We start from the raw sequence: 27,788 nt of genomic DNA, 5'->3' as shown, positions 1-27,788 counted from the left end.
TGTATTATTACAGCCATCATATAAATATATAAGACTGCCTTACCAAAGATATTTTTTATTCCTTTTTATACATCTTTTTCTTAAAACATGTCTTCTATGCTCAATCTTATCTAATGACACTAATAACTATACTGTTCTGGGATTTGTCTCGACAATTTCATCTCGCTAATTCAATGTGGTGTGGTAAATTGGAAGGGACTGCAAATGTGCCAGGTCCTACTTTGAGCAGGACTGACTGACCGATTGATCAATTTCACATCACTAATTGGTATAAAAACGTATCAAGCTAGAATTCGATCAATCTATAGATTTATTTTCCCATTTTTCTTCGTAATCCCCCAAAACTATTATATTTTAATTGTGCCAAATGTTCGACCATCCAAGTCGCTGATTAAAAATGGTTTTCTTAATTATTTCATAAAGTTAAATAAAAATATAGTTTAAAGAATTCCTTATAAAAACAATATTTTATTTACAATTAGGAAGGGGTACAAAATCACTTTGATACTTTCAATTTTACCATCGATTGATTAATGAACCGATGACGATAAAGAGAAGAGTTCGTGCTTTTTAGAGCTAATCAAAGTAAAACATTGATGCTATCTTACATGTTTGCACTTTTAACCGCTGTGCTTTTGTTTATTACCTTATACTACTCACTAATAATAAATAACCAGAGTAATTCAAAATACTTTCGATGTCTTCTCCCAATCCATAGAGTAATCCTTTTGGCTTGGTCTGTAATGCATTCGATAATTTCCACAATGTGTGTCCTATCCACCTCCATCGTCTTTCCCCAATTTCCTCTTCAGCTGGAAGCTGGTTTGTTCTCTCACACGGTAGGCTGTTGCTGATGGTATCCGACCAACAGACATTCAGTATCTTGTGTGAACAACTGTTTATAAATACTTGTACTTTTTTGATAATGGTGGTAGTAGTTCTCCAACTCTCAGTTCCGTACAGTAGAACTGTCTTGATGTTAGTGTTGAGAATTCTGTCTTAATTGTTGGCTGACAGTTGTTTCGAGTCCTATATGTTCTTCAACTGTAGGGATGCTGCCCTTACTTTTCCAATCCTTGCCTTTACGTCTGCATCCGATCCTCCTTGTTCATCAATGACGCTTCCCAGGTACTGAATATTTCTACATCACCCAGAGTTTCGTCAATAAGTGTGACTGGGTTGGTGTTCTTCGTGTTGTATTTTAGAATCCTGCTTTTACCTTTGTGTATGCTCAGGCTGATTGATGCATAGACTGCTGCTACACTAGTTGTCCCCATCTGTATTTGTTCGTGTGTATGGGGTAGGAGGACTAGGTCATCTGCGAAGTCCAAATCTTTTAATTGATTCCGAGCTGTCCATTGTATTCCGTGCTTTCCTTCACATGTGGAGGTCTTCATAATCCAATCAATCACCAGAAGAAAAAGAAAGGGAGAGAGTAAGTAACCTTGTCCGATTCCGATCCTCACTTGGTATGAGTCTGTCAGTTGTCCTGCATGTACAGCCTTGCAGTGTAGTGAATTCTGTATGATGTTGACGATTTTCTTAGTTACAGAACAGTGTCGAATGTTCCATGAGATTCTTCTTTCCGCGTTTCTCATAATCAAGTTTGCTGAAAGCGAGCTTACCAACTATCGAACTTTCTTGTAGTTATTTTTACACATTTAGTTCAATTAGTATGCCTCCCAAATTATATAAATTGTATTTTTATGGTGAAGACCTCACAAGTAAAGTATCGTTACATATTTCATATATAACATCATAATCGTACTGTCTTTGCAAACGTCTTACTTTAAATGGATTTTACCTGTCACTTCATTGTGTGCTACTTTTATCGGCACAAGTAGTATTTATCGCAAGCCAGGAATAAAATATCTGGCAACAGATGATTGAGATCGAAAAGTGAAGAACGGGAACAGAAAGTAACCGGTATGGAAACGCAGGAATAACGAAGTATGAGACTGTCATATCCTAGAGAAGACATGAGTACGGGTAACTTCCGGGACTTATTAATGGACTATTATTCTTATTGTTTAACTATTGAGTAACTAGATTGTGTATAACTACATTAATCTTATTATAAGCTTCATTTTGTCCTATGGATTATTATTATACGATTTACTGTCCCTAAATTATATTCAATTTATTGATTACTGTCTCCGACGTTCATAGCTACATTTGGCTTGATATTGTACAAATATTATTTTCTATTTTATGGTATGATGCGGTCTGTCTGTCTGTCTGGTATATAAACCGAGTATGCTTGAAATAACTGATTCGCATAGCGGAAGCTGTAATCGGTGTTCCGGACTCAATTGGAAGGGCTAGGCGGACAAAGGACGTTAGACTTCTTATACCAGTTGAACGTCATTGATTTGGTACAGTGTTAAGATCGGAAAAGTCGTATTTCGATTGGTGGATAATTCACGTGATAAAAGGCCGGACATAAAATTACAAATTGGAGAAAGCTTCTTTAATTTTTTTAAAATCCACAACAGAGACAATTAATGAATAATCTGCAAATGAATTATTGGAGTATGGTTTTTCTATTTTATTAAGTAACTATGTAATTTTATGCTAAATATAATCGGTTGTCTTCACCTGTGTTATCCTTCACTACAGTTGGATCAATACAGCGAACAACTCCCTAAAAATAGTAAACTGTATCTAGTGTGAAAAAAGGACTAATTTAAGCTACTTGAACACAGACTCATTAAACGATCAGATTTCAAATAGTGGTAATTATTCAGTATGAAGATATTACCGCACAACGAAACGATTCAATATTAGTGTATGTCTCACCTAAAATAATGAGAATAAAGAAAGTTTCGAACATAACAAGGTACACTTAAAAATATCTACACAAACAAAAACTACGACCTATTTAACAAGGAAACCACTTTTTCTTTATTATTCAATGCAGTAAAAAAAACAGTAAATGGTTTATCATAATTATGAAAAATGCAATAACAGAAATAACGTAGATTATTCACAACAAAAACAAATAACATAATAAACTGTTAACATTTTTGCCATAAATCATATGTTCATATCTGTAAAAGTTATTAGTATATACCAAAATGAACTTTAATACAATATGGTAAAAGAAATAATAGAAACATATAATATGTATATATGAGTACATTTGATGTATTTCCATGCCGAAAATGTCCAATAAAAAAAATAAAAAAAAAACAGGGAATGGAATATGTAACAAATACAATGCAACTTTTTAAAAAAGAGAAATAGTAGTTGTTTAACAAAAAAAATTGTTCAAACCAAAAATGATTTTTGTACAAGTGTCTAGTCAGAGAATTCGAAATCTGAGTCGTCTAGGGCTCCCTTCTTTGACCTAAAACATGAGGACCAAAAAGAAAATAAAAATGAACAATATTGAATATCATAAATAATACATAAAATGCGTTAGAAAAATAATCTATGGTTAAGATCAGTGCAGGAAGAATCAAACACGCGCATATAGACGGCGATTTGAACTATTAATAAACAAATATTTGTACAGAGGATTTGTAAGGATTGAAGAATCTCCATAGTTTTAGTTACGTACTGATCTTAGTTAGACCACAATTGGAAAGTTGGAAGCATTATACAATTTTTTGTCTAAATGCAAAGCCTTTCAGCATTTACAACCCTACCACAATAAATAGAACTCAGGATCTTAGGTCTTGTGTCCAAACGCTTATCATTTAGACCACTGACTCAGCATCCAGAGGTGTATATGCCTAACTTAAATCAGTTTTCCATATTGAAAAACCCTCATACACTGTCTGGAGAGAATAACTAATGTGGTTAAGCTGCACTGGCCAAGGCATTTCATTAGAAATTCAGGAATCCTATCTTGAAGCTAGACACTAGTGAGGATAAAGTTATTGTTACTGTAGAGACCGTAGAGTTTCCATAGATTAGGCGTTCGCGCGCGTGACCGAAGGTCCTGCGTTCGATTCTCTGAAAGGGGTGATGGATGCTCATTCATGAGGAATCCCATATTAGGATGAAACAGCTGTTTAGTGCCTCCTTGATTTCCCAATGATGGTCTAACTAAGAGACCAGTCCGTGACTTAAACAACGGAAATCAATTATTTATTGATAGATCTTACATTGAAGAGAAAGATGAAAAAATGCTGACCTCCATAAGAGACGTTGGTAATTTTTCAAGTCCATTAATTTCTGCAAAGATAATTTTATTATCTAAAGACGTAGAAGTTAAACACTAACTAAAACAGTGTTTATGTGTGTATATTAGGTGTATCTTAACGAAGAAAAACTTATGAAAATGCATCCTTAACTAAACATTTTTTCTGTACATAATGATGGAAGATGAAAATATATTGTTTGAATTTCAGTGAATGCTGTTGCGCGTCCTTATTTACGGATTGCAGATATATAGGGAATTCGAACTGGGAATTCTTGAAATTTCTTTGATTGAAGAGAATAATAATAATAATAACGGAAACCACTAGTCTGACCAATATTACTTACTTGCCCTTTTTAACTTTTTCAGGTTCAAAATCGCTATCATCATCGTTTTTCCGTTTACGTGAACCACCTTTGGATCGCTTTTTGGCATCGCTGCCATCTGAATCAATAGCTAGATCGTCATCTTCATCATCATCAAACACGTATCGAGCACGATTCGTTACAGTACGTCGAGAAATCACTCTAGGCTCTTTTTGAGTAGTTGCTGATTTGAGAATAAATAAATCATAAAATAACTCAAATTAATGCTATTTTACAGGTATTTTCTTCTTATGATATCGAACAAAACAATAAAAAGGACGATAAGAAAAGTCAAACATAAATTTACCATTATTTTCACTAAAGTTGAATTATTAACAGCTTATAACTATTACGATGTACTATTATGATATAGATCATAAGTAAAACTGTAAAAATACTAATTGATCAATATCTAGTCATTATAATGAAAGATTATTTGCACGATTATTCAGAGCAATATATTTGTTTTATTTTACTTAAACACATAAACATTGGTACAAAGAGGTACTGGATACATATGTGACACATAAGTCACTTTGTTAGTGTGTAGGCTGTGGTATTGCTCGGGTACTCAGGTGGTTTTCTTAGGAGGCCATAACCGGAGCCTCTGACCTAGAGGTCTAATCCACAAGACAGTGGAGCGACGTCAGGAGATCCAGTCTTATGGTAGCTGGTGACCAACAGTAGGTTCATATGCCTTTTGCTCCCTCAGGATCCTGGATCCCATGTACATCATTGGTTTGGAATCAGGTTTTTCCAACTCCCCAAGGTGGATGTTCCATGGCCACCAATCCGGTTAAGGCGCCAGACATCTGCTTTGCATCCTCTCAATTTGACAAACACCATCCCTGCCACGAGCAGGCAGTAAGCAGGACTTCCCTGTCAGAGGTTGTATACGCGTGACCATGTGAGAGTATTTAAAGAGAGACAGCGGACTTTCGCCCATACCAAGGCCAACTTAGTTGCCTACATTTGGAAAGTTTTAAAAAAAGCGAGTTTTATAACAGAGCGTTCACTGCTCAGACTTACCAAAACATAGCCTCTTATGAAATCCGACTAATTGTATTGAACACTCTAATTTTATAAAGATAATTTTAGAGTCAAACGGTAAGGTTGCCCTATATATGATAGTCACTAGGTTAACATTTTGATACTTTTTTGACTGGCTAGTATCTCGATCTAAATGTAGCAGTGAACTAGTAAATGAGAAATAACAGACAGATGGATATAACATACAAAACACAGAACTGTTAACTACAATGCTAATAATTTTTAATGAAATGTACTGACTACTTGTGGCATCATTAGAATCATCGTCCGTTGAAATGTTTACTGTGGTTTTCTTCTGAGAAGGAAACATTGATTTGATACTAGGTTGTGATTTAGGTGGAGCTGAAAACTGCCGTCCTTTGCCACCACGACCACGTCCACGACCTGATACAATAGCAGAAGCACCACGAGATGTTGACCCGGAACTAATATTCAAAAAGAAAATAAGAGAAAGTAGACTAGATAAGTAATATCCTCAGAAGTTATGGAGCATATGTATACATATATACGATGATAGCTAAACACTAATGTATATCAGATATCGGTATAAAGGTAGTCTACCAAGTGAAAAGAAAACAACTACATTTCTTCAGTTTTAGAACACGTCAGATTATTTTACCAACATACAGCTATTAAAATGTAAAAATGTAATATTTACAAACAGAAAACAAATATCCGAATCATTTAGGCGATAGTTAAGTGTTTTATAGTTTTAAAAAAATCTAGTTCTTCATTTACAATGTGATTTCCTTACTAAGTTCCTATAATATTTCTCTGATTTGCATTTTTATTAGTTACTGAAGTTATTTAAGATGAAATTTTTATAAATAATGAGATATACATTGAATAAGATAGACGATTACTCTGAGTTGTGATTTTCGGCGGCAGGGATTTTAAACTTTGTGAAGCTGCACCGAACAAGATTGGTAACGTACGAATGAAAGTGTCACAAACTACAACCTCATATATGTGTGAAAAACCATAAGTAATAAAAGAAATAGTGGCTAGACTTTTGGCAAAAAGTAACACATGAAAACGAAATGGATAGAAGACATGAAAGTGATTACTTACTAAGCACTCTTCCAGAATCGGAAACGAAATTAGATATTATCTTTCGAGTGATCAGTACTTGATCTATTCAGAAAGGGCAGCATAACGTTTATTTGTCCTTGTCCATGATCAACAACTTTAAAGTTCTCCTCTCGTTCATTATCTTCCTCATTACTACTACTGTCATCATCGAAAACATATTTTGTTGCTGCAGCTTTTTCACGTCGTACACGATCTACAGCAGGTCCACCTACATGATTGGAGAGTGAAGTAGTTAAACACGAATGATGTTAAATACTAACCGAAATAATTATCAATAATGTACATTGACTACAGTACATAACCTTTTACACTGAAGAAATAAGTATAGATCACAACTTGTATAAATATACAGACATTATAATGAACTTACATATAAATTAAAACTTCTGCTTTGTGATCGAATAGCAAGTGACAACTAAGAGCAGATATATAAGTATGTACCATTGAAAGGAAATCAATCCAATTGAATAGATAAGTACAGCACTCTGTACAATACTTTGAAGGACATTTATTTAAATGTTAGAAATAACACAATGACTAAATCTTTTACCGCTTCCCCATATAATCAGCTAATTGTTTCAAACACATGATCTATTGGCTTTAAAGTGAGAACAGATTATTGAGCAACACTATGCAGCAATATATAACAGATCTCGAACTTTAATCAGCAATTCAGTACTTTGACACACATTATAAAATGCTCCATAGTACATTGTGCTCAAAATATTGAAGTCAGTTCAGCAACCATTCAAATTAGCACACCTCAAACAGTAATTCAAGTAATAAAAATGCAGCGAATGTTTGGCGTAACAAACTAATTTTTATTATGATCTAGGTAGTTCGAAGAAATAATCAACTTTCATCCGATGACGATTTTTACTATTTTAAGACGTTATTAACTGCAATACAAATAAACTCTTACCAATGACTGAGATGGACAAATGTATGGTTAATTAGGCGTCGATTTGCAGTCATTTATGCATATCATTATTCCTTAAACTGTCCTGAAGTGCTAGAAACGCATATGCCAATACATTCAGAATTAGCTGGTGTAATTCAGATTACAAGAAACTCTATAAAATAAGCTAATGGATATTCACTACGTTCTGAGCAACATCTATCATGCTGCTTAAACAGAAGAAAATATCAGTCAGTCACAATTAAAAAACTGTACGTATATACACCGGTTCAAGTTGCTACACCCCATGGTAATAGGAAAGATTAGACATCGAAGATACAACTCAAGAAGAAAATATAAATTAGAGAAATAAAAACAAAAAATAGTTATGAGAAATTTAGAATCTCAGGATTTGGGGGAAGACAAAGAATGAATGCATCCGAGCCACTGCAAACGATTCTGAGTCATGTCATTCAATGTACCTAACCAGTAGTTACGATAGTCACGCGGACCTCAAACAGGTATTCTGTACCTACTAACGTGGCTGAATCCAACTGTCAGTGACTTCATAGTAGCAGTTGCGCATACGTCCAAACCGCCTCAGTTGACGAAGATTTACTACCTCATCAACTGATTTCCTACGTTTAGCTAGAACCCGATTTCTAACCCAGGTACTGCTTACCTCGTGGTTCCAAAATTTACGAGCAATGCTTCGTAGACACCTATGATCGAATACCAGTGACCTACAAATATCCTCTACTCTTAGAATGCCCATGTTTCAAATTCATAAAATAGAACGAAGAGAACTGCTGCGCAGTAAACTCACCCTTTGGTTGGAAGACGAATATCCCACCTACGTTACTAGTGACCCAAGTTGATAAATGCTAATCGAGCCTCCTGAATCCATGCTGAGATTTGGTCAGACACCAGACTATCAGGACTGATAAGTGAAGCGGTCGATACGTGCAACTACTTCACTGCCTATCATTAATTCAGGCGGTGACGCAATCCAATCCCGAAGTAACATTTTACATCTGGAGGGAGAACTGAATCCCAAGCATGCTTGCATTTTTGCTTAAGGTGGTCAGACAACTCTGTATTTTGTTAACGTCTTCACCAAACAGAATTATATCATCTCCGTATTTTAAGTCAACAAGTGAATCTCCTGGTAGAAGATAAACTTCTGAAAGATCAGATGATGAAAGAGTTATCTCTAAAACCATGACTAGGACAAAGTTATATAAAAATGAAGAAAGCGAAGAGCCCTGACGAACACTATTTGGAGTAACCGATTCCGACAGCAGTTCACCACAAGCTCTGACTCGACCAAAAGTGTTCGGCCAGGAAACAGAAGAAAATATAACATAATTGAACATGTGGTAAAAGTGAATGAATATTTTTATCACTGTAATGTGGCTCCATACATTATTTACTAGTACTTCATTCATATTTATTAAAAAATACTTAAATATAAAAAAAACAAGTTAAGAGAATTCACATAATACCAAGTCTTATATCATGATATTTACAATTTTGAGATAATTAAGTAAATATACCATGATAGAGAATGCAATCTACTTCCGAGCAACTGATGTAATAAATATTATAGCGAAACATGACAGCAAATGCAAACGTTTAGCTCCCCAAATTATATTCTATCGAATAAATTATTGATGCCTAAAAATTTGTAGATTTATTAATAAAACCTTTCAAAATATTATTTTTGACAAAAAAAACTGGCTAATGTAGGTTTATGGTTATTAATAATAAATGTAATAGAATAGTAGACAGTGAATAAAGTTGAATAGATGTGAATGCAGTGAAGAAGATACACTTCATTTGTCATTCTGGATAGTAACATCGTCAATGTTCACTTCCATAAATTTAACCAAACCATATCAACTTATTATTAAATTATTCAGTTCAGGGAACCCGTTATCAAAAACTATAATTTACATTTAACAAAGTAAATAAATATAACCAACAAACCATCAAAAATCAGATTAGTATATAACTTAGAAAGATAAAAGAACACTAACCAGAAATTGGGGAAACGTATTCATTATCACTATCAATAGAGGCATGACTTGCTGAGTCTCCAGTGTCAGAGCCAGACTCCCATGGCATACGACTAGACCGTTTACGTTTGGCATTTCCACCCATATTTTTACGTTTAATAGGACTATTATCTAAAAGGAAAATGTACCAAGTTGTTTATTTTCAACAATGGCAGTTCATAGATATAATTATTTATATTAAATACAATCATTGAAAAATTTTAAAAAACAAATAAGAGGGAATTAGCAAATGTGCATAAACCTGTTTGTCTACCATGCTGTAACCTAGAAGCATAATAGTAAAAAAATTACTAGTACATGCTTTCATGTCAATGATCAGTATTCACCCGAAGAATACTCACTTGGACTAGATGGTTTCGGAAGCTTTGGACGACTTGTTGGGACAGTTCTTCCTTTACCACGTCCACGCGTAGTAGCTGTCTTCTGTATATCTGTTTTTTCAGAAACACCAAGACGCTGAGCAAGCGGTTTAGGTTCATCATTTCCATCATTTTCTTCATCATTCGCTTCGAAACTATTATCCAACTCGTTACCTTATACAAAGAAAAAAACAAATATACGCTAATAACTCGATAGAAAACTGAGAAAATGTTTCAAACCAGTTAAAAAAAGAATAGGAGAAAATCAAATTAAGAAAATCTGGTATATGGCAACAATTTCGAAATAAATTTCGCTCACAAACACCAAACGATACATAACAATGGTGCTACAAAAGTCAAAATAAGTAAAGAAAATTATTTTTAGTGAAAACCTATTGTTTTAATGAGTGACTGAAAATGTAAATTATATCAACTGTGCAATTCGTATACGTGTATGAAATAATAAACACTATTAACATATAATAGACGACCTCTTTGTAACTTATAATTGATTTACTCTCGTCAATAGAAAAAGTATAGTACAATAAAACAAACCTTCATTTGGATCATTTTCTGTTTTATTTCGTTTCTTTTTATTTCCCTCCACCTTCTTCATTATATCAGCATCTACTGTCGGGACAATTCGTCTACCCATTGGATCTGGTCTTGTTTCCATTGCTAATTTACGTGATTTTGTAGCAGCAACACGACCAGCTGTTGTAGTCGATGCTATTTTTAATTTTTTATCAGCTGCTTCAATTGCAGCCTGTTCATCAGCAGCCAACTCCGCTTCAACTTTCTGAACAAAAACCATATGTAGAGTGATACCATTTTGTTATTAAAAGATACAGGCTCATGAAGTATTATTATTGTTACTATTACTATTATTACCACTGTTTGAACATATAAACATTGGTACAAAGAGGTACTGAATACATATGTGCCACACAAATCACTTTGTATGTACGTGGGCTGTGATACTCCTCGGATGCTCAGACCGAAGGTGGTTTTCTTAGGAGGCCATAACCGGAGCCTCTGACCTAGAGGTCTAATCCACAAGACAGTGGAGCGACGTCAGGAGATCCAGTCTCATGGTGGCTGGTGACTAACAGTAGGTTCATATGCCTTTTGCTCCCTCAGGATCCTGGATCCCATGTACATCGTTGGTTTGGAATCAGGTTTTACCAACTCCCCTAGGTGGATGTTCCATAGCCACCAATCCGGTTAAGGCGTCGGACATCCGCCTTGCATCCTCTCAAGTTCGTGAACAACAGTAATGTCACGAGAAGGCAGTAAGCAGGACTTCCCTGTCAGAGGCTGTATACGCGTGGCCATGTGAGAGCATTTCGAGAAAGAGGACGGGCCCTCCCCACTCTCAATCGTAACAGGGCATTCGGGGGCGCATTTCCGGTTCATGAAGGATAAATGTTATTCATAAATAATCACTGACTTAATAAATAAATATATATATATATATATATATATATATATATACAAAATGATCAAATAAGGAAATACCTTATACTCCTCCTCTAATTTCTTAAGGTCTTCACGCCACAAATCAGAAGGAGATTTACTTTTTAGAATGAGTAATTCTTTTTGCTTAGCATCTCTCTGAGCGAGCAAGTCATCTTTACGCTCTTTCGTCAAACTCCATAAAGGCATATTTAAAATATAATTGTAGTCAGGTTGGCCTGCTTCAACCGCTTCAGTTTGAGAGACAGCTTCATCTGTACGAGCTTCTTCCTGTTCTTGTAAAGCAGCTGCTTTGTCTATGCTTTCTTTCCATGCCTTAACAGGATCTGAATCATAATTGGCTTCTTTAAGCATACGAATCAATTCTTTCTTTGGTTTATTTTCGATCACCATAATAGACTGAATTTTCTCAAGGACGAACCTGGCTTGATTTTCTAGTTTCCGAGCCTCTGCAGACAATACACCTTCTAGGTAGACCTTCCGTTTTTCATACCTACAGAATCGATATCAATCATTTTACTCTTATAACTATTGTATTTAGAAAATATAATCAAACATTTTAAAGAATTTGGAAATAGTCACATAGATATAGTTTGTATTCACAGACAACGAAAAAAATCAGTTGACAAAACATAAAAGTTCAAGCAACGGTTGTTAACTGTGGGATTGGTAAGTAAATTAATGTATTAGATTTGTTTACTTCCACCCCCCACCCAAAAAAGAAGTAACTCAGAACGCTTACGCCTTCATAATATGTTTGGTTTAAGTTTCAATTCCATACTAATCGCCGAATTCCTAAACCTCATTTGTGTTGAGTTGGCTTCCGGAGCCTTTAGAGGCCCTAAAGGAGCCGAAGAGTTTCTGTCTAATCAGAACATGATGGAGCTTTCTAGAATATCAACGTGGCATGCTACTGTTGGACAGTAGCATAATATGTCTCTTTGCGGATTGGTCGAATTATAATGTTGATTTAACAAATGCTAATACCTATAAATACCCGTGATTTACTGTACATTTCGATTCTACTAAATAAACACTTCTCCAGCTGTTCTGCCTTCCGATTTGCGCCAGTGAAGTTCCAACGTTCGAGTGTCGTAGTCCTAAACCGGATTCTACGCTAATCAAGTAGCGAACTTAACGATTTGTTTATCACTTTCAAGGCTTCTAATGGTGTTCCTAAGTTGATTCGCCCGTTTTTGAAACATAATTGGTTATCCCATTAGATCTAATAGAGTTTAACCAATGATTGTCTTCTAAATTCAGGTTAGCTGGGGTTGGGTGGAAAGTAGAGGAAGTCACCTATGTTCATCGTCCATGGTAGTCAGCATTGGAAAATATCTACCCTGAATCATTGAGATGTATTAGTTATCGTGAAAGAGACAATTTTAAAGGGAACAGAAATAGCATAAACATTCTCGTTATTAATTAAAAAGTTAGTTACTTGTCCCAGCTAAACGGTTACAGTACAAACAGCTAACAACTAGTGACTGGGATAATGCTACATAGGCTTATTTGCCATCTTCCATGAAATGAAATGCTGACTCAATTCAGGGACAAGTAGAATAATCCCAAGAATGATCAGACAAAAACACGATACAAGAGTTCCAAATGGTTTGGATGTGGTTTGAAAAATAGTAAAAACCAGTGATCTTGGACTATTCATGACAAAATTTAGAATCGACAAAAATGACGCAGATGCACTTAATATTCCACTTCTTATAAATCTTGAATATTATTCCTGAGGAGTTAACAATGGTCTTGACAAGTTGAACGCGTGCTCGCGGATCCCAACGAACAGTTGTTAGAAGTCAGCCAAACAATTCCTTCTTACGAAAAGCTTTAGACGTATAAACTAAGTGCTTTTCAGGTTCTCATCTCCGGCACCGGAAGTTTTTGCAGCAAAGTAGTGTGTTATTCTTATGGTCGACCTTTTCACACACACCCTTTTGTTGTGTGAATGTAATATCACCGGAGAACCTGGTTATCCAAAGGAAATCTCTAACTACTATCAAATCCCAGTACAGTTGGTAATAAGATTTTGTCTTCAAGCTTTATATTTGCTGTTTCTCATTTCACTTCTCTTCGACTGACCTCACTGGGATGGTAGAATCTGAAGGAACGAGTATAAGAAGCTAGTGTATTTCAAACGGGTTATCATGATAGACATTCTCGATTACCATGGAACTTAATACTAAATCTTTTAACGATGTTCGTAACTTACGATGTGTATTAACGGCTGATGAGGGAAATTTTAGTCGGCAATCACGTTAGTTATAAATACTAATTAAGAGACTTACCATGTAAGACGTAATTCGTAGAATTCGCGGATAATAATGATCTCATTGGGATAACACTTTAAACAACCTAAAGGATCGAAGCAAACCATTGAACCGGTACTCATGACCGTTTGAAGTTTGAAGAATTTATGAAGTCCAGTAGACTCGGCTTCGCGCAATTTTTCAGGAGACATCTTAATAACGAACCGCACAGTGACATCTGTATGGTATTCTTTGTAATCTCTAAAACGAACAAAATAAAAGTTAGACACATTTTCTTAAAAGTTAGGAAATTTTAGATATGAAGATTGAAAGGAATACTTTACTTACGTGATACAAGCAGGGACCTTTTCTGAACCATTCAACATAGGCTCTAAAACCGATTCTTTGTAGTTCTGTGTCCAGACCCGGATAGGAAGTTCAGTAATCTCCAAGGTATCATCATCTAGAACAGCAACTTCTCCATAGCAAACATAACGATTACTACCCAAATCCTAAAAATAAATTTATTTATTGATATATAAATAGTAATCGGTACAACATGACAGTGGAGCACATAATCTAACAAACGACAATAACAATAATAATATCCATTGCACTTTTTTTCTTACCTCAATGGTACCAGTAAAGCCACGGAAGTTCGGTAACATACGATGCGGTTCTTCACCATCTAACATACGATAAAGGTTATTTATTATTTCTATAACATTGTAGTTCAGAATATGTGTTGCATAGCCAGTTCCGATACCATCTGCTCCATTGACAAGGACCATAGGAATTATTGGAGCATACCATTCTGGTTCAATACGTTGATTATCATCGTATAGATAATTTAACAGAGGATCATCCTCCAAATGGAAAATAAGTCGTGTGAGTGAGTTTAATGCAGTGAATATATAACGAGGAGATGCAGCATCTTTACCTCCACTAAGTCGCGTACCAAACTGACCAATTGGTTGAAGCAAATTTAAATTATTTGATCCTAAGGATAAATAATTAATAATAGTAAAACATTTTAAGAACAGCTTTTTACACGACCAAGAATAAAACTCATGTGATATCTTCAAACTCAAAACAACTATCTGTGTACATACACAATCCCCCCAAGAAACGAACTCGCGGAGAGCAAAGACCTTTACATTATTGATATGACTGATCTCCACCAGTCATAACTGGCCATCAAAACTTCGTGAATCTATATTTCTAGGTCGGTAACTAGAGAGAAAATCATTACTGCCTAACTGAGTGGTTTGTGGAGATCATTTAAATTTGACGAAAGCTTTCAATATGAACCAGAATTATGTTCATGAATTTATCGAACTGAACTACTTTTAACTACAAGATATTCACGCGAGACTAGTTACAGGAGCACACTTTGCAGACAAGATATAATAGTTCAAAACAGATCTTCCTGTACAAGATTCATGTTCAATCTCTCATTATTCCACGCTCTTACCATTTTTTTAATTATTATCTTATTCTTCACCTTCGTAAACAGTTATCATCTATATTTCTTCAATAAGTTATATATTATCTCTAGAACTATCACATAACTTAATCCTTTAATAATATTTGATTACTTTGTTATCAAGTGGAGTACTTCTATTCGTTGAATACATAAAAGCTTTTAAGGACTTTGATTAGTTTGTTAAATGGAACAATACCATTTTATGTATTGTACTAATCAATACATGAAGTCCCTCGAAAATTTTGATTACTTTATGATCCAACACCATTCTAATTTTTATAGACTTACACCTAATACCTAACAATGTCTAACTATGGTAATTTTGGTTTAATGATGTAACACTCATCTATTCTACTGTAGATTACATGTAAAATTAAATATAAACACTATTGTACAAGCTTAAGAAAATGATATCGTCGAAAAAGGAAGTCTTATTCGATGAGACATCATTCATTTTAATGACTGGGTGGGTTTTTCTCGCCGTAGTAATTAGATACTTTAGTAATATCTTGGTATTCCATCCAGTTTTTTCACCACCAAGTATTACTATGAAGGGAAAGTAACTAAGTGACTTTCCGGTTTGGTAGTTAATATTTGGTAGTAAGTAAACGCTGACTTCAAGATGAAGCTATCAACCAGTTTTAAAGACATATCAGTTCCGTAGGTTTTTTCCAAAGCAATATTCAAACGAAATTCAAGACAATGTTAGACATCAAACCAAACATGAAGGGACAAAAACTATTTAGCATAAACAATCGATGCTTAACAAACTTCGAAACACAAACAGTTTAACTGTGATCAACTATATATTCGTGCACTTGAATTCGAAATAAACTACTAGTTTTCCCAAACTTAAATTGATGAGGCGGGATTTCAACAAGTAGCCTTATATATAGGGAGAATACTGTTTTGAAGTACTCGGAAATGAATAAAACATACCGACAAAGTTTTGAGCCAAACCAATGATAGTGCTCATCAAGGATTGTTCACCATGATGATACGCCGACAGTTCAGCAACAGAACCGGCAAGCTGAGCAACTTTAATTTCTCTAATAAGATTTCTTTTTAAACAGGTGAACAGTACCTAGAAAAAAGGAAAAATAAAATCAAAATTTAAGAGGATAAAAGTGTTCTTTAGTTAAAGTCCTAAAATCAGAAAAGTAGAGATAAGACTTGTCTGTGAGGTTTCTTGTCAAACAAAATGTGTCTCACATTTGTATATTGTCTACTACTATCGGATTTGTGAGAATTAGGAGTAAGCCTAAAGTTGTAACTCGATAAACCTGAAAAATATTTGTTATAAATTTGTAAAAATTTCTGAGATGCTAACCTTCCTTTGTCCAGGTTTCAGCCCATCTACAACAGATGGAATACTCCGTTCGTTGTCCAAGTTCGAAAACAACACTAGCTCTTTGTGAACAAAATCGTGATAAGTAATAGCTCGAGTATCTTTCCCGTACAAGTAAGGCTCCGGGAGACCTAATTCACGTCGACGTTTACGTTCTTGTGTAAAGTTGGTCAACCAGTTTTTACGATCAGCTATCTTGCTTTTGTCGAAAGCCAATTGAATGCTTCCATCATCTTCAATCCCACTGTAGCGAAATCGAATCCGATGACGATTCATATCAGAAAAATATTCCTTAGCTTCCTTGCTTGTTGAAGTACCCAAACCTATTATGAAGAAAAATAATGCTACGTAGAGTTGACTAGATGTGAAATACAAAATGTAAATGTTTCATGCTCATGAGTAAAAGGAAACATTAAAAACAATTGAAACAAGACGTACCTTTGTAGTATTTTACACGCCAAGTATGCCAGTTTGGAGTTGATTTTTGCCACTCCTCAAATTCTGGTAAACTGTAGAAAGAATGTTCCTGTTTCCCTTTAAACACTTTTACAATTGGAGTAATGAATTCTTCCACCACATTATGTTTTAACAAATTTGGCCAGTTACAATGAACAAAATTTATTATTAAACCCTTAATATGAGAACCATCCTGATCCTGATCAGTCATAATCATAATCCTGTAGATGAAAAAACAAACAGATCAGATCACATAAGTGAAAACTAACTACTTGGAATATCATGAGGGGTTTTCAAGCATGATAAAACATATATATATATATATATATATATATATATATATATATATATATATATATCAAATAGCCTGAAAGTTCAAAATAGTAAGGAATGTCAGATAGAACTTACTTGCCGTAGCGTAAATCTTTCAGCGTATCCGCCGACTCATATTTCAGTTTGTATTGGAGTCCAAGAATTTTAATCAGTGCATTTATTTCTGCGTTTTCCATAATTTGTTTGTTAGATGCTTCACGAACATTCAGTAGCTTGCCTCTCAATGGAAAGACACCATAATTGTCTCTACCAACAACTCCAAGACCAGCTACAGCTAAAGTTTTGGCTGAGTCACCCTCAGTTAAAATAAGAGTGCATTGAGACGAATTTTTAGTCCCTGCATTATTTGCATCGTCTAATTTAGGTATTCCTTTGAGCTTAGAATGTTTGGATTTGTGACATTGCTTGTCCATTTTTTCCATTGCTTTAAAACGAATCCAAGATAGTACATTTTCAACTATACCAGATTTTGAAGCCTATGACATATGAACGCAAATGTATGAAAGATGGAAATTACAATTTCGTTAACGCAAAGATGATACGTATCTAGTAAACTAACCAATGTCACAAAAGCTCCCAGTAAACATACCAACACATTTTAAAAAGTCCAAGATCCTCGAGTACTTAAACTGTTCACAAACTTATAAGAAAAGTGCTTCGCATAATAAAGGCGCCAAGAAATACTCTGATACCAACTATCTATAAATAGTTAAGACGTATCATTAATTACAAATGGTGGATTGACTAGCAATAACAAAGATTGTAACCCAATCTCTTTACACTCAGTAATATCATAAATCTCACCGAATCACACTACAGAGAACTGGATAGATCATATTAGCATTGGTAAAAAATTCAGAAGGATAAAGGAAGATGTGAGAACCAGGAGAGGAGCTGACATAGCTTCAGATCACCACCTGGTTATTGCCAAGATGAAACTAGAGCTAAAGAAACACTGTACAACTGAAAAAACAGCATTGCAAAGGTTCAATACAGCCTTCCTTCGAGATACTGACAAACTCAACCAATTCAAGATAACTCTCAACAACAGGTTCCAAGCTCTACAGGATCTATTGAAAGAACGAGAAACTACGATGGAGGACAACTAAAAAGGGATCAAAGAAGCATTAACTTCAACGTATCAGGAGGTTCTGGGTTGAGAGAAACATCAACATAAAGAACGGATCTCTATTAAAACCCTGGACAAGATTCGAGAAAGGAAGAACAAAAAGACAGATATTAACAACAGTCAAACACAAGCAGACTACGTAGAAGCAAACAAGCAAGTGAAGAAGAGCATTAAAGCCCACAAGCAGAAATACATGGGAATAATAGCGACGACGGTGCAAAAAGCTGCAAGAGAAGGAAATATCGAACAACTATATGATACAACGAAGAAACTAGCAGGGAGATATAGTAAACCGGAGAAACCAGTCAAGGACAAAGAAGAGAAGACAATCAAGGAGATTCAAGAACAGAGGAACAGATGGGTATAACACTTTGAGGAACCGCTGAATAGACCAGTCCCATTGAATCCAACGGACATCTAGGCAGCACACACAAACCTTCCTAAAGATGTCACTCTACTAAAGGTCGAAGAAATCAGGATGGCCATAAGACAGATCACAAGCGAGAAAACAACAGGACCTGAAAATATACCAGCTGAAGCACTGAAGTCAGACATTGAAATAACTGCAAACATGTTTCGCCTTCTATTCAAGAAGATCTGGGAAGAGGAACAAGTGCTCACGGATTGGAAAGAAGGATACCTCATCAAGATACCAAAGAAAGGAGATCTGAGCAAATGTGAGAACTACAGAGGCATCAGTTTGTTATCAGTGCGAGGAAAAGTTTTCAACAAAGTGTTGCTTAACAGGATGAAAGACGCAGTAGATGCTCAACTTCAAGATCAACAGGCTGCATTCCGTAAGGATAGGTCGTGCACAGACCAGATTGCGACACTACGGATCATCGTGGGACAATCAATTGAGTGGAACTAGTCATTATACATCGACTTACTTGATTATGAGAAAGCATTTGACAGTGGATAGGATGACCTTATGGAGTCTTCCTCGACACTATGGTGTATCTGAGAAAATCGTGAACATCATACGGAATACACACGATGGACTACAGTGCAAAGTGGAGCATGAAGGACAGCTGACAGACGCATTTCCAGTAAGGACTGGAGTCAGACAAGGTTGTCTACTCTCCCCATTCCTCTTCCTTCTGGTGATTGATTGGATTATGAAGACCTCCACATGTGAAGGAAAGCACGGAATACAATGGACAGCTCGGAATCAATTAAAAGATTTGGACTTCGCAGATGACCTAGCCTTCCTCTCTCATACACATGAACAAATGCAGATGAAAACAGCAAATGTAGCAACAGCCTCCGCATCGATAGGCCTCCACATTCTCAAAGGAAAAGGCAGGATTCTAAAATACAACACGAAGAACACCAACCCAGTCACACTTATTGACGAAACTCTGGGTGATGTAGAAATATTCAGTACCTGGGAAGCGTCATTGATGAACAAGGAGGATCAGATGCAGACGTAAAGGCAAGGATTGGAAAAGTAAGGGCAGCATCCCTACAGTTGAAGAACATATAGGACTCGAAACAACTGTCAGCCAACAATTAAGACAGAATTCTTAACACTAACATCAAGACAGTTCTACTGTACGGAACTGAGAGTTGGAGAACTACTACCACCATTATCAAAAAAGTACAAGTATTTATAAACAGTTGTTCACACAAGATACTGAATGTCTGTTGGTCGGATACCATCAGCAACAGCCTACCGTGTGAGAGAACAAACCAGCTTCCAGCTGAAGAGGAAATTGGGGAAAGACGATGGAGGTGGATAGGACACACATTGTGGAAATTATCGAATGCATTACAGACCAAGCCAAAAGGATTACTCTATGGATTGGGAGAAGACATCGAAAGTATTTTGAATTACTCTGGTTATTTATTATTAGTGAGTAGTATAAGGTAATAAACAAAAGCACAGCGGTTAAAAGTGCAAACATGTAAGATAGCATCAATGTTTTACTTTGATTAGCTCTAAAAAGCACGAACTCTTCTCTTTATCGTCATCGGTTCATTAATCAATCGATGGTAAAATTGAAAGTATCAAAGTGATTTTGTACCCCTTCCTAATTGTAAATAAAATATTGTTTTTATAAGGAATTCTTTAAACTATATTTTTATTTAACTTTATGAAATAATTAAGAAAACCATTTTTAATCAGCGACTTGGATGGTCGAACATTTGGCACAATTAAAATATAATAGTTTTGGGGGATTACGAAGAAAAATGGGAAAATAAATCTATAGATTGATCGAATTCTAGCTTGATACGTTTTTATACCAATTAGTGATGTGAAATTGATCAATCGGTCAGTCAGTCCTGCTCAAAGTAGGACCTGGCACATTTGCAGTCCCTTCCAATTTACCACACCACATTGAATTAGCGAGATGAAATTGTCGAGACAAATCCCAGAACAGTATAGTTATTAGTGTCATTAGATAAGATTGAGCATAGAAGACATGTTTTAAGAAAAAGATGTATAAAAAGGAATAAAAAATATCTTTGGTAAGGCAGTCTTATATATTTATATGATGGCTGTAATAATACACCATCGACTTGCATTCTATAGAATTCATTTTGGATTGACAACATGACTTACTCTATTCATTGTGAAATTCTCTTCATAATAATGATATTTTCGCTGTACGAAACTCAAAGTGCAAGATTTTTAACGAATTACACTTATTATTGTGATTGAATTAAGTGGGAATCAATGCAGCATTCGACTTTATTCCAAGTTAATCGAATATTCTACTTGTTAAACTAACAAGTTATTACCTAGTGAATCACAGCAATTGTTGTACAATGCTGGAGTCTGATTATCTGATTTAAGTAATAAGCTTCTGTTAGCGGGACATAGATTGGATTAAAGCATGTTCCATGCATTATGGTGTTGCTACCCGCTGATTGGCTAATTATTATCCAGTCAGCTCTAGTCGTTGCTTGGAGAAGACTCTAGAAGCTTCCCATGTAAAATCTATAAATATACTAACGTATTTCTTATTGCGCTTCCTACTTCATCTATTCCTGTTATTTGGAATATAATTTCTTCCCTGTTCAACCGTGTTCTGATTTGTGGACTTGTTGAGTGTATTGGTGTCCAAGAATACTAAGCAATAGGAGTAGCTGGGTCGTAATAAGGAATATATATCAACAGTTATAACAGATTCACCTTAGATAAAAATTGTTTTCATCATAGACTGATATCAACTGAAGAGTTATTAAAAACCAAAGAATAATAGGAATTTATTTTATTCTATTCTGGGACCATTCAAAGTCGCTTGATATCAATCATGTAGACGATTAAGATGTGTGCTTCAATCCTCTGTCAATGGAATATGGCATATAAATTTAACTGACTTTAGTCAGTTAAACTAAGCTTAATAGTGAATATTTTTATCTTTACTACTGAAGTATTCTTGCTCTATAAAGGCAACTGCTTGTAGTTGACAAATCAGACCGACGAATTGAGAGGTAACCGGCGTAAGCAATTTAAGTAAACTCATGCCAACATACATATGTTTTTAGAAAACAAATGTAATGCTTTGTTGAACATGATTGTTTTAACATTTTAATAAATTGCTTAGAGCTGCTCGAAATTGGTTTCGATAGGAACCTATGAATTTAGCTAATAACCTTGAAATAAATAAACCATACATATCGTTTCTGGCTACTTCGTGACGTAAAATTGAAAATATTAAACTCAAGAAATCCACTTGTACAAAATCTGATAAGTTTTATAGTTAAAGCCACTATGTAGATTAATAAATAAAAGTTTGAGACTAAATACGTTTGAAACACAAAGCATGACAAAACACAAAAAGCAAAGACAAATGAACTTTTCTCACCTGTCCAATAAACTTCTCACTTAAAGTACACGTAGACCCAAAACTTTTTATCTGCAGAGTCATATTCTCCTTTGTTTGGGAATCAAACGTGGGATTTTCTATTAAGCAGTTGACAAACAACCACATATGATTCTTTATTTGAAAAGGTTTGATCTGGACACCAGATTTTCCGGACTTTTTTTTAACGATATCCATTAACTTGTTTACGATTTGATCACTCACATAATTAATATGTGTTCCGCCTTTGGTAGTTGCAATGCTGTTAACAAAACTGACTTGCTGAAATCCGGTGTTGCTAACTGCTACTGCTACCTGCCAACGCTGGTTGACCGCTTCATATACAACCTTTTAGCAGAATAACCAGAAACATTTGTGACTTACTGCTAAGAGTTTGACAGAACACATAAGAGTATAAAACAAGAATTATGATAACAAAGCCTAACCCATAGTAATACTTCATGACTATGATTGGATGAAATTGATATACTTCGATAAACACTATATTAATACAATTGACATAGTAGTGTGTTCTCTACTAAGCCATTTTGGGTTTAGTTAGAAAAGAGAGATAACAAACATATTGTAGGTGTCTGTATCTATTTAGTTACAACCTTGGTGAAAATTTGGACTCACTAATAGGTGACCTCAGGAGGAGTACGAAACCTACAAACCTACGAGAACAAGTCGTGGATATGTTGGATCAGTCATGTTTCTTCCGAGTGAAAACTTTGACAATTTGTAATCTGTCAGAAAGAATGGACCAACAGAATCTAACCAAAGATGAGCTGAATGTACAATGAAGTATTTGTCTTAATGGAAATAACTTGCATTCGCAGACATCGATCACGAGTATAAAGGTAATTACCGAACTAATAAGTCAAAAATGGTGAATATTGCTTAGACTTCGATCAAATCCGAACATTAAATAGTTGGGCGTGGCATTTACATAACTTTAACTAATTTGATGTTACGAATGGCATGAATGAACAAAAGCACTCGGTCAAAAGCTTTACATCAGTTATCGCGATTGAAGCTTGTATGGGGATGCTAGGTGGAAAACTTTCAAAACCAGGAATCGACTGAACAACTGGTGGGAAATGAGGTTGTGAGTAATATCAGTTTAGAGATGATACTATATGAGCGCGCCAAAACTATAATGCCATTAGCATGTGGAACTACACAGGCAATAAATAATACAATTTGGACGTATGCCGTCAGATTTTCATGCCAACATATATCTCTTTTATTTATATTCTTTACTTATTTTTACATTTTAATCATTAGCAGCCCTAATGTTTGGTTCCTAAATGAATATGTTTGAGAACACGGAATATTTTTGGGAGCTGAATATGATGCAGCAATAACCTGACTTTGATGGCATTTAGGAGTTTAAATGACACCGATGTGGCGAGAACATAACGATATTCATGGTTACAGTTATGTCGAAAATACTTGTCAAAAATTCCGTAATATTAATATGGGTTTTCATAAATACCTTAACACTGTCTGCGTCGTCTTTGTTGGGTTTGATAAAAAGGTTCACGTAGTCTACAAAATTCTTAATGGGTAATCTTTTGCCATTAAGGAAAACTTTAATTCCATTACAAGTTGCAGCCATGTCATATGCCCGACGAGTAAAAAGAGATACCGTATCTTGTTCTAGCTCGTTCATACCGAAACGTGAAAGGTCGGGATAGAATGTAATACAAGTAAAATCTTCTCCTTTATCCGCCAAAATCTTCGGATCAGATGTCTTTGTCATATTATCGACCCACACCTGGAGAAATGAATTTGTTATACATTTTTATACCTGTCGGAAACTTTTTTTGTATTCTTTAGAGGATGTTTCTACAATGAACTTCTTGCTAAAGATATTACATAACTTGGCGCCATAACCATTTCTTCCACCTGTCACTTTTCGTTCAGTATCATCATAGTTGCTTGAAGTGAGGAGGTGACCGAATATCAGAGTAGGGACGTAGGTATTTTCAACTTTGTGGTGAACAACTGGGATCCCTTTGCCGTCATTCCAAATGCGGACCATATTCTCAGCACTTTGGGAAAAATTATAAAGAAAAATACTTACGGATTAATGTCGATCTTTATACATGACATGGTAGGATCTCTAACTTTGTTATCGGCAGCATTTACTAAACAGATCAGAGTAACAACAACCTCATACCCAGAATTTCATCGAAAATTTTATAGAGACCAGGAGAAAATGTGATATCGCGATTGACCATATGCTGCTGACTCTCATCCAAGACCCACATTTGCTGAGTGTCTTTCAATGTGGAACCAATATAAGAATCAGGCCGCAGAAGTATGTGTTCTAACTGGGTTTTCTTCTGATAAATCCGTTCAACTGACAACCGCTTCTTGACAGCCTCTCCCGAGACGCCATTTTCAGGACTGCTTAGAATGTCTCCGTTAGGTTGTGGTAGCACAACAGCATCCATTTTAAAACCTGTACGATAGGAAGCTACGCAATAGTGGTTTGGAGAACGTCCAAACACAAAGGATTTGAAAAGTAGTTTAGAGTAGGGAGAAGTGTACCAACTCCTTGTACTAAATTGTAGGAAAACCTGAGAAAACAGACCGAACGATGCTATGTTAAAAGTCAAAATCAACGCACCGAAAGCCCGCTCAAAGTTTTCGGTACATATGATCATCAAACTTCAAAAGTTCGACAGATGGATTTGTAATTTTCTGACATTAAAATAAAAACTTCTGTATGAAGACATTTGAAATCTCATATCAAATTCCACATGTGAATGACTTTTATTTGTCTCTGTAACTGGTAACAGTAAACAGTCAGTAATAAGAGTTGAACTTCAGAAGTATTCTTTATCACATACATTGTAAGTTCGACTAACTCCTCAAGATAAAGAGCTCTGTGGACACTCGATGTTGATTTCTACATTATTAGCTTCAATCAACCCTACGACTTGAGAGCGCTCGGTCAAATCCTAGTAAAATCCATTTGAGACGTTTCTCCTCCTGTGGATAATTAGCTTAGTGGTCTCAATTTCATCTAAATCTTGCCTTGGTTGTGTGTGTTTTTCCTCTCATCTCCAATGATCATTGTTTGTCTTTTAAATACCCTACTTCAAATCTTACAGTTATTGTACAGTTCAGTTCTATCACAAATGGCATATCTTCAGCGTCGGTCTCATCATAGCTTCAGAGTTACTACTTAAAACCACCAGACTACTCACACTTTACTGGGAACCACGGTTTTCTTTTTTTGTTTCTGAGAAGTCAATCTTTGTTAAACTGCTTCATTATGAGTTTAATCAGCATCCTCGTTACAAAGCCATCTCAAATAATTTTAGGATTTTACCAATATCCGCAGGTGATTGCGCTGTAATGGCAGGTACGTGAAGATTTGATGTTGATACTATAAGGGCAGTGAAATGTCACTGAGCCCTAGATAAATCATCCGGCAGTTGAGTCACTGAATGTCGAACAGATCGTCGATCCCTGTTAAAGTCAAGGACAACAAATGCGCATCAGTTAATCATACTCCACGGACTGGTGGTGAGGGTCTCACCAACATCTCTGTACTCATTCTTATTGATATATTTACCTAATCACCCCTTTGTGTTATACAGTCTTCAAAGAAGCCACAGTACTTTAATACGTCGAAGGGGTAATCTGAGTTATATGCTGGCCGCGAGATCTGAACCGGAAGTTAGCTAGTTCGTCATACTGTTCCCGTTTAACTCGAGTGGGCCTCCAATCACTCGACATAGATAATCAACGTTGATGGTCTAAAATACTAACCAACTTAGTTTTACTGAACCTGGAACGGTAAATAATTCCCCAAAATCAATGGCTCTGTAAGTTTTCGGCATTGGATGCTGACCACATTAGTTTTAAAGGACTCGCTTAGCTGAAGGCGCTCGGTCATGCATCCGCACCAGATCACGATTTGGAACGGCGTACTCAATGTCTTCTGCGATCACTAGCTAATTTAGATCAGTCATTTCTCGACATATTGATAATCTATCAAATATATCTTCCAACGTCCTCGCTTCTGACCATTGATTTCACTGGGTGGAGACAATTCAATTGTAGATGTTGCTGGTTAAAGCGTTGTCAGAATTCAATACCCGTGATTTCTTCATTGGTGAGCCGACGTGATCTGGTACACCAACCTATAAACTATGAATTTGTTCTGTTTTGAAATTTCATAAATCAGGGCTTTATTTTAACTTCTATATATTGTGGTATTTTTATCCTCGTTCATTCTCATACATGATTTTCCACTATGACGGAACGGACACCCAAAGTACTTAAGTTAAAAACTATGTCCCCACCTTCGTCTCAATTAATGCCTTTCTGGCTAGACAACATCGAAGCCTGGTTCTGCCAAGCAGAGGCCGATTTTTGTGAGCACGGAATGACTTATTCACGCGCACAATGTCTCGTGTTTGTAAAGGCACTACCGCGCGAATTCAACAGGTGCATCACACCTAGTGTGTTTAATAGTGATGTTTCCGAACCTTACAAGACCCTAAAACAGTCGATTCTGAAACGCGGAGATCCAACCGATCGATAAAGGTTAGGTCAACTCCTTAATAATATCGACCTGCAACATGGTTCTGCGACAGACATGTTGTTAAGACTAAGAGAGGTAATCGGCCAAAGAACTTTCGTTGATAGCCCATTCAGACAACTTTTCTTGCCTAGACTTCCTCAGCAGGTGCAAGCAGTACTTGTCTCGTTTCAAAACAACACCATAGACGAGCTAGTTGCATCTGCTGACTGCATCCTCGAAATCACGAAGTCTTCTAATGCCGAGGCTTTTTCAGTCATTAAAAACCTCGAACGACCCAGAATGACTAAGCCATACACTCACACGCTACCTTAGATTTCGTAATGACCGTAAACGGTCACATACCCCACGAAGAAGCACATCACGTAGGCAATCTGTCTCCAGACGATCAGAGACGAATAACCCTGACTGGTGCTGATATCATAACCAGTATGGAAAGTCTTCCAGAAATTGCAGAGAACCCTACAAATACTCGAACCCAAAATCGAATGACATGAAAAACAATTCGGGAGACCTCCTAGCCTGCACGCGTTTACAGTAACCGTAGCCGGCGAAAATAGCCATCTGTTACACGTCACAGATGTGATGACGAAAGTTCGCTACCTCGTCGACACCGGCTCAGAAGTTGGCGTTCTTCCTGTAAATTCAGTTTCAGGAATCTGTTTTAAGCTTACAGGCAGCAGACTGAAAGCCGATGGCCACATATGGTAAAAGGTACGTTTACCTTAACGTGGGTTTGAGCAAACCCATCCACTGAATCTTCGTTGTTGCAAATGTTTCTATGCCGATCCTTGGTATAAACCTCTTACAACATCACAAACTACTCATCGATACGCACAAACGGAGGCTGATAGACGGAAACACTAAAATATCTGTTTGCGTAACTCCTTTTTTGGTTGCAAATTATCTCTATTGACAATTAGACACACAATAGACC

The 27,788-nt window shown here is 35.9% G+C and overlaps 1 protein-coding gene across 1 annotated transcript; it reads right to left on the bottom strand.

The window, feature by feature from the left end:
- Positions 1-2,883: 2,883 nt before the first annotated feature.
- Smp_065840 (putative dna topoisomerase II) lies at positions 2,884-24,947 on the bottom strand. The gene is made up of 20 exons (XM_018789481.1): positions 24,473-24,947; positions 24,377-24,440; positions 24,101-24,344; positions 23,786-24,067; positions 22,291-22,635; positions 17,422-17,822; positions 16,996-17,234; positions 16,540-16,880; positions 16,149-16,293; positions 14,353-14,723; positions 14,072-14,235; positions 13,763-13,984; positions 11,508-11,958; positions 10,545-10,788; positions 9,972-10,163; positions 9,592-9,741; positions 6,720-6,862; positions 5,803-5,911; positions 4,495-4,696; positions 2,884-3,349 (listed from the first exon to the last, which is right to left on the bottom strand). The coding sequence occupies exons 1-20, from the start codon at positions 24,747-24,749 to the stop codon at positions 3,301-3,303; spliced, it is 4,635 nt and encodes a 1,544-aa protein (XP_018654920.1). The 5' UTR covers positions 24,750-24,947; the 3' UTR covers positions 2,884-3,300.
- Positions 24,948-27,788: the final 2,841 nt, after the last annotated feature.

The sequence above is a fragment of the Schistosoma mansoni genome, chromosome W (genome assembly GCF_000237925.1).
Source record: "Schistosoma mansoni strain Puerto Rico chromosome W, complete genome".
NCBI lineage: Eukaryota > Metazoa > Platyhelminthes > Trematoda > Strigeidida > Schistosomatidae > Schistosoma > Schistosoma mansoni.
Note: the sequence above shows the minus strand (reverse complement) of the source record. Positions and strands in the feature narration are given on the sequence as shown.

Excerpts from the sequence above, each read along its gene's own strand:
- Smp_065840 (XM_018789481.1), bottom strand. The coding sequence starts at position 24,749 with ATGGATGCTGTTGTGCTACCACAACCTAACGGAGACATTCTAAGCAGT. Across the intron at positions 14,724-16,148 it reads TTTGGCTCAAAACTTTGTCG|GATCAAATAATTTAAATTTG; the intron begins GTATGTTTTATT and ends ATTTATCCTTAG. Across the intron at positions 3,350-4,494 it reads GAAAAAGTTAAAAAGGGCAA|GTCAAAGAAGGGAGCCCTAG; the intron begins GTAAGTAATATT and ends CTCATGTTTTAG.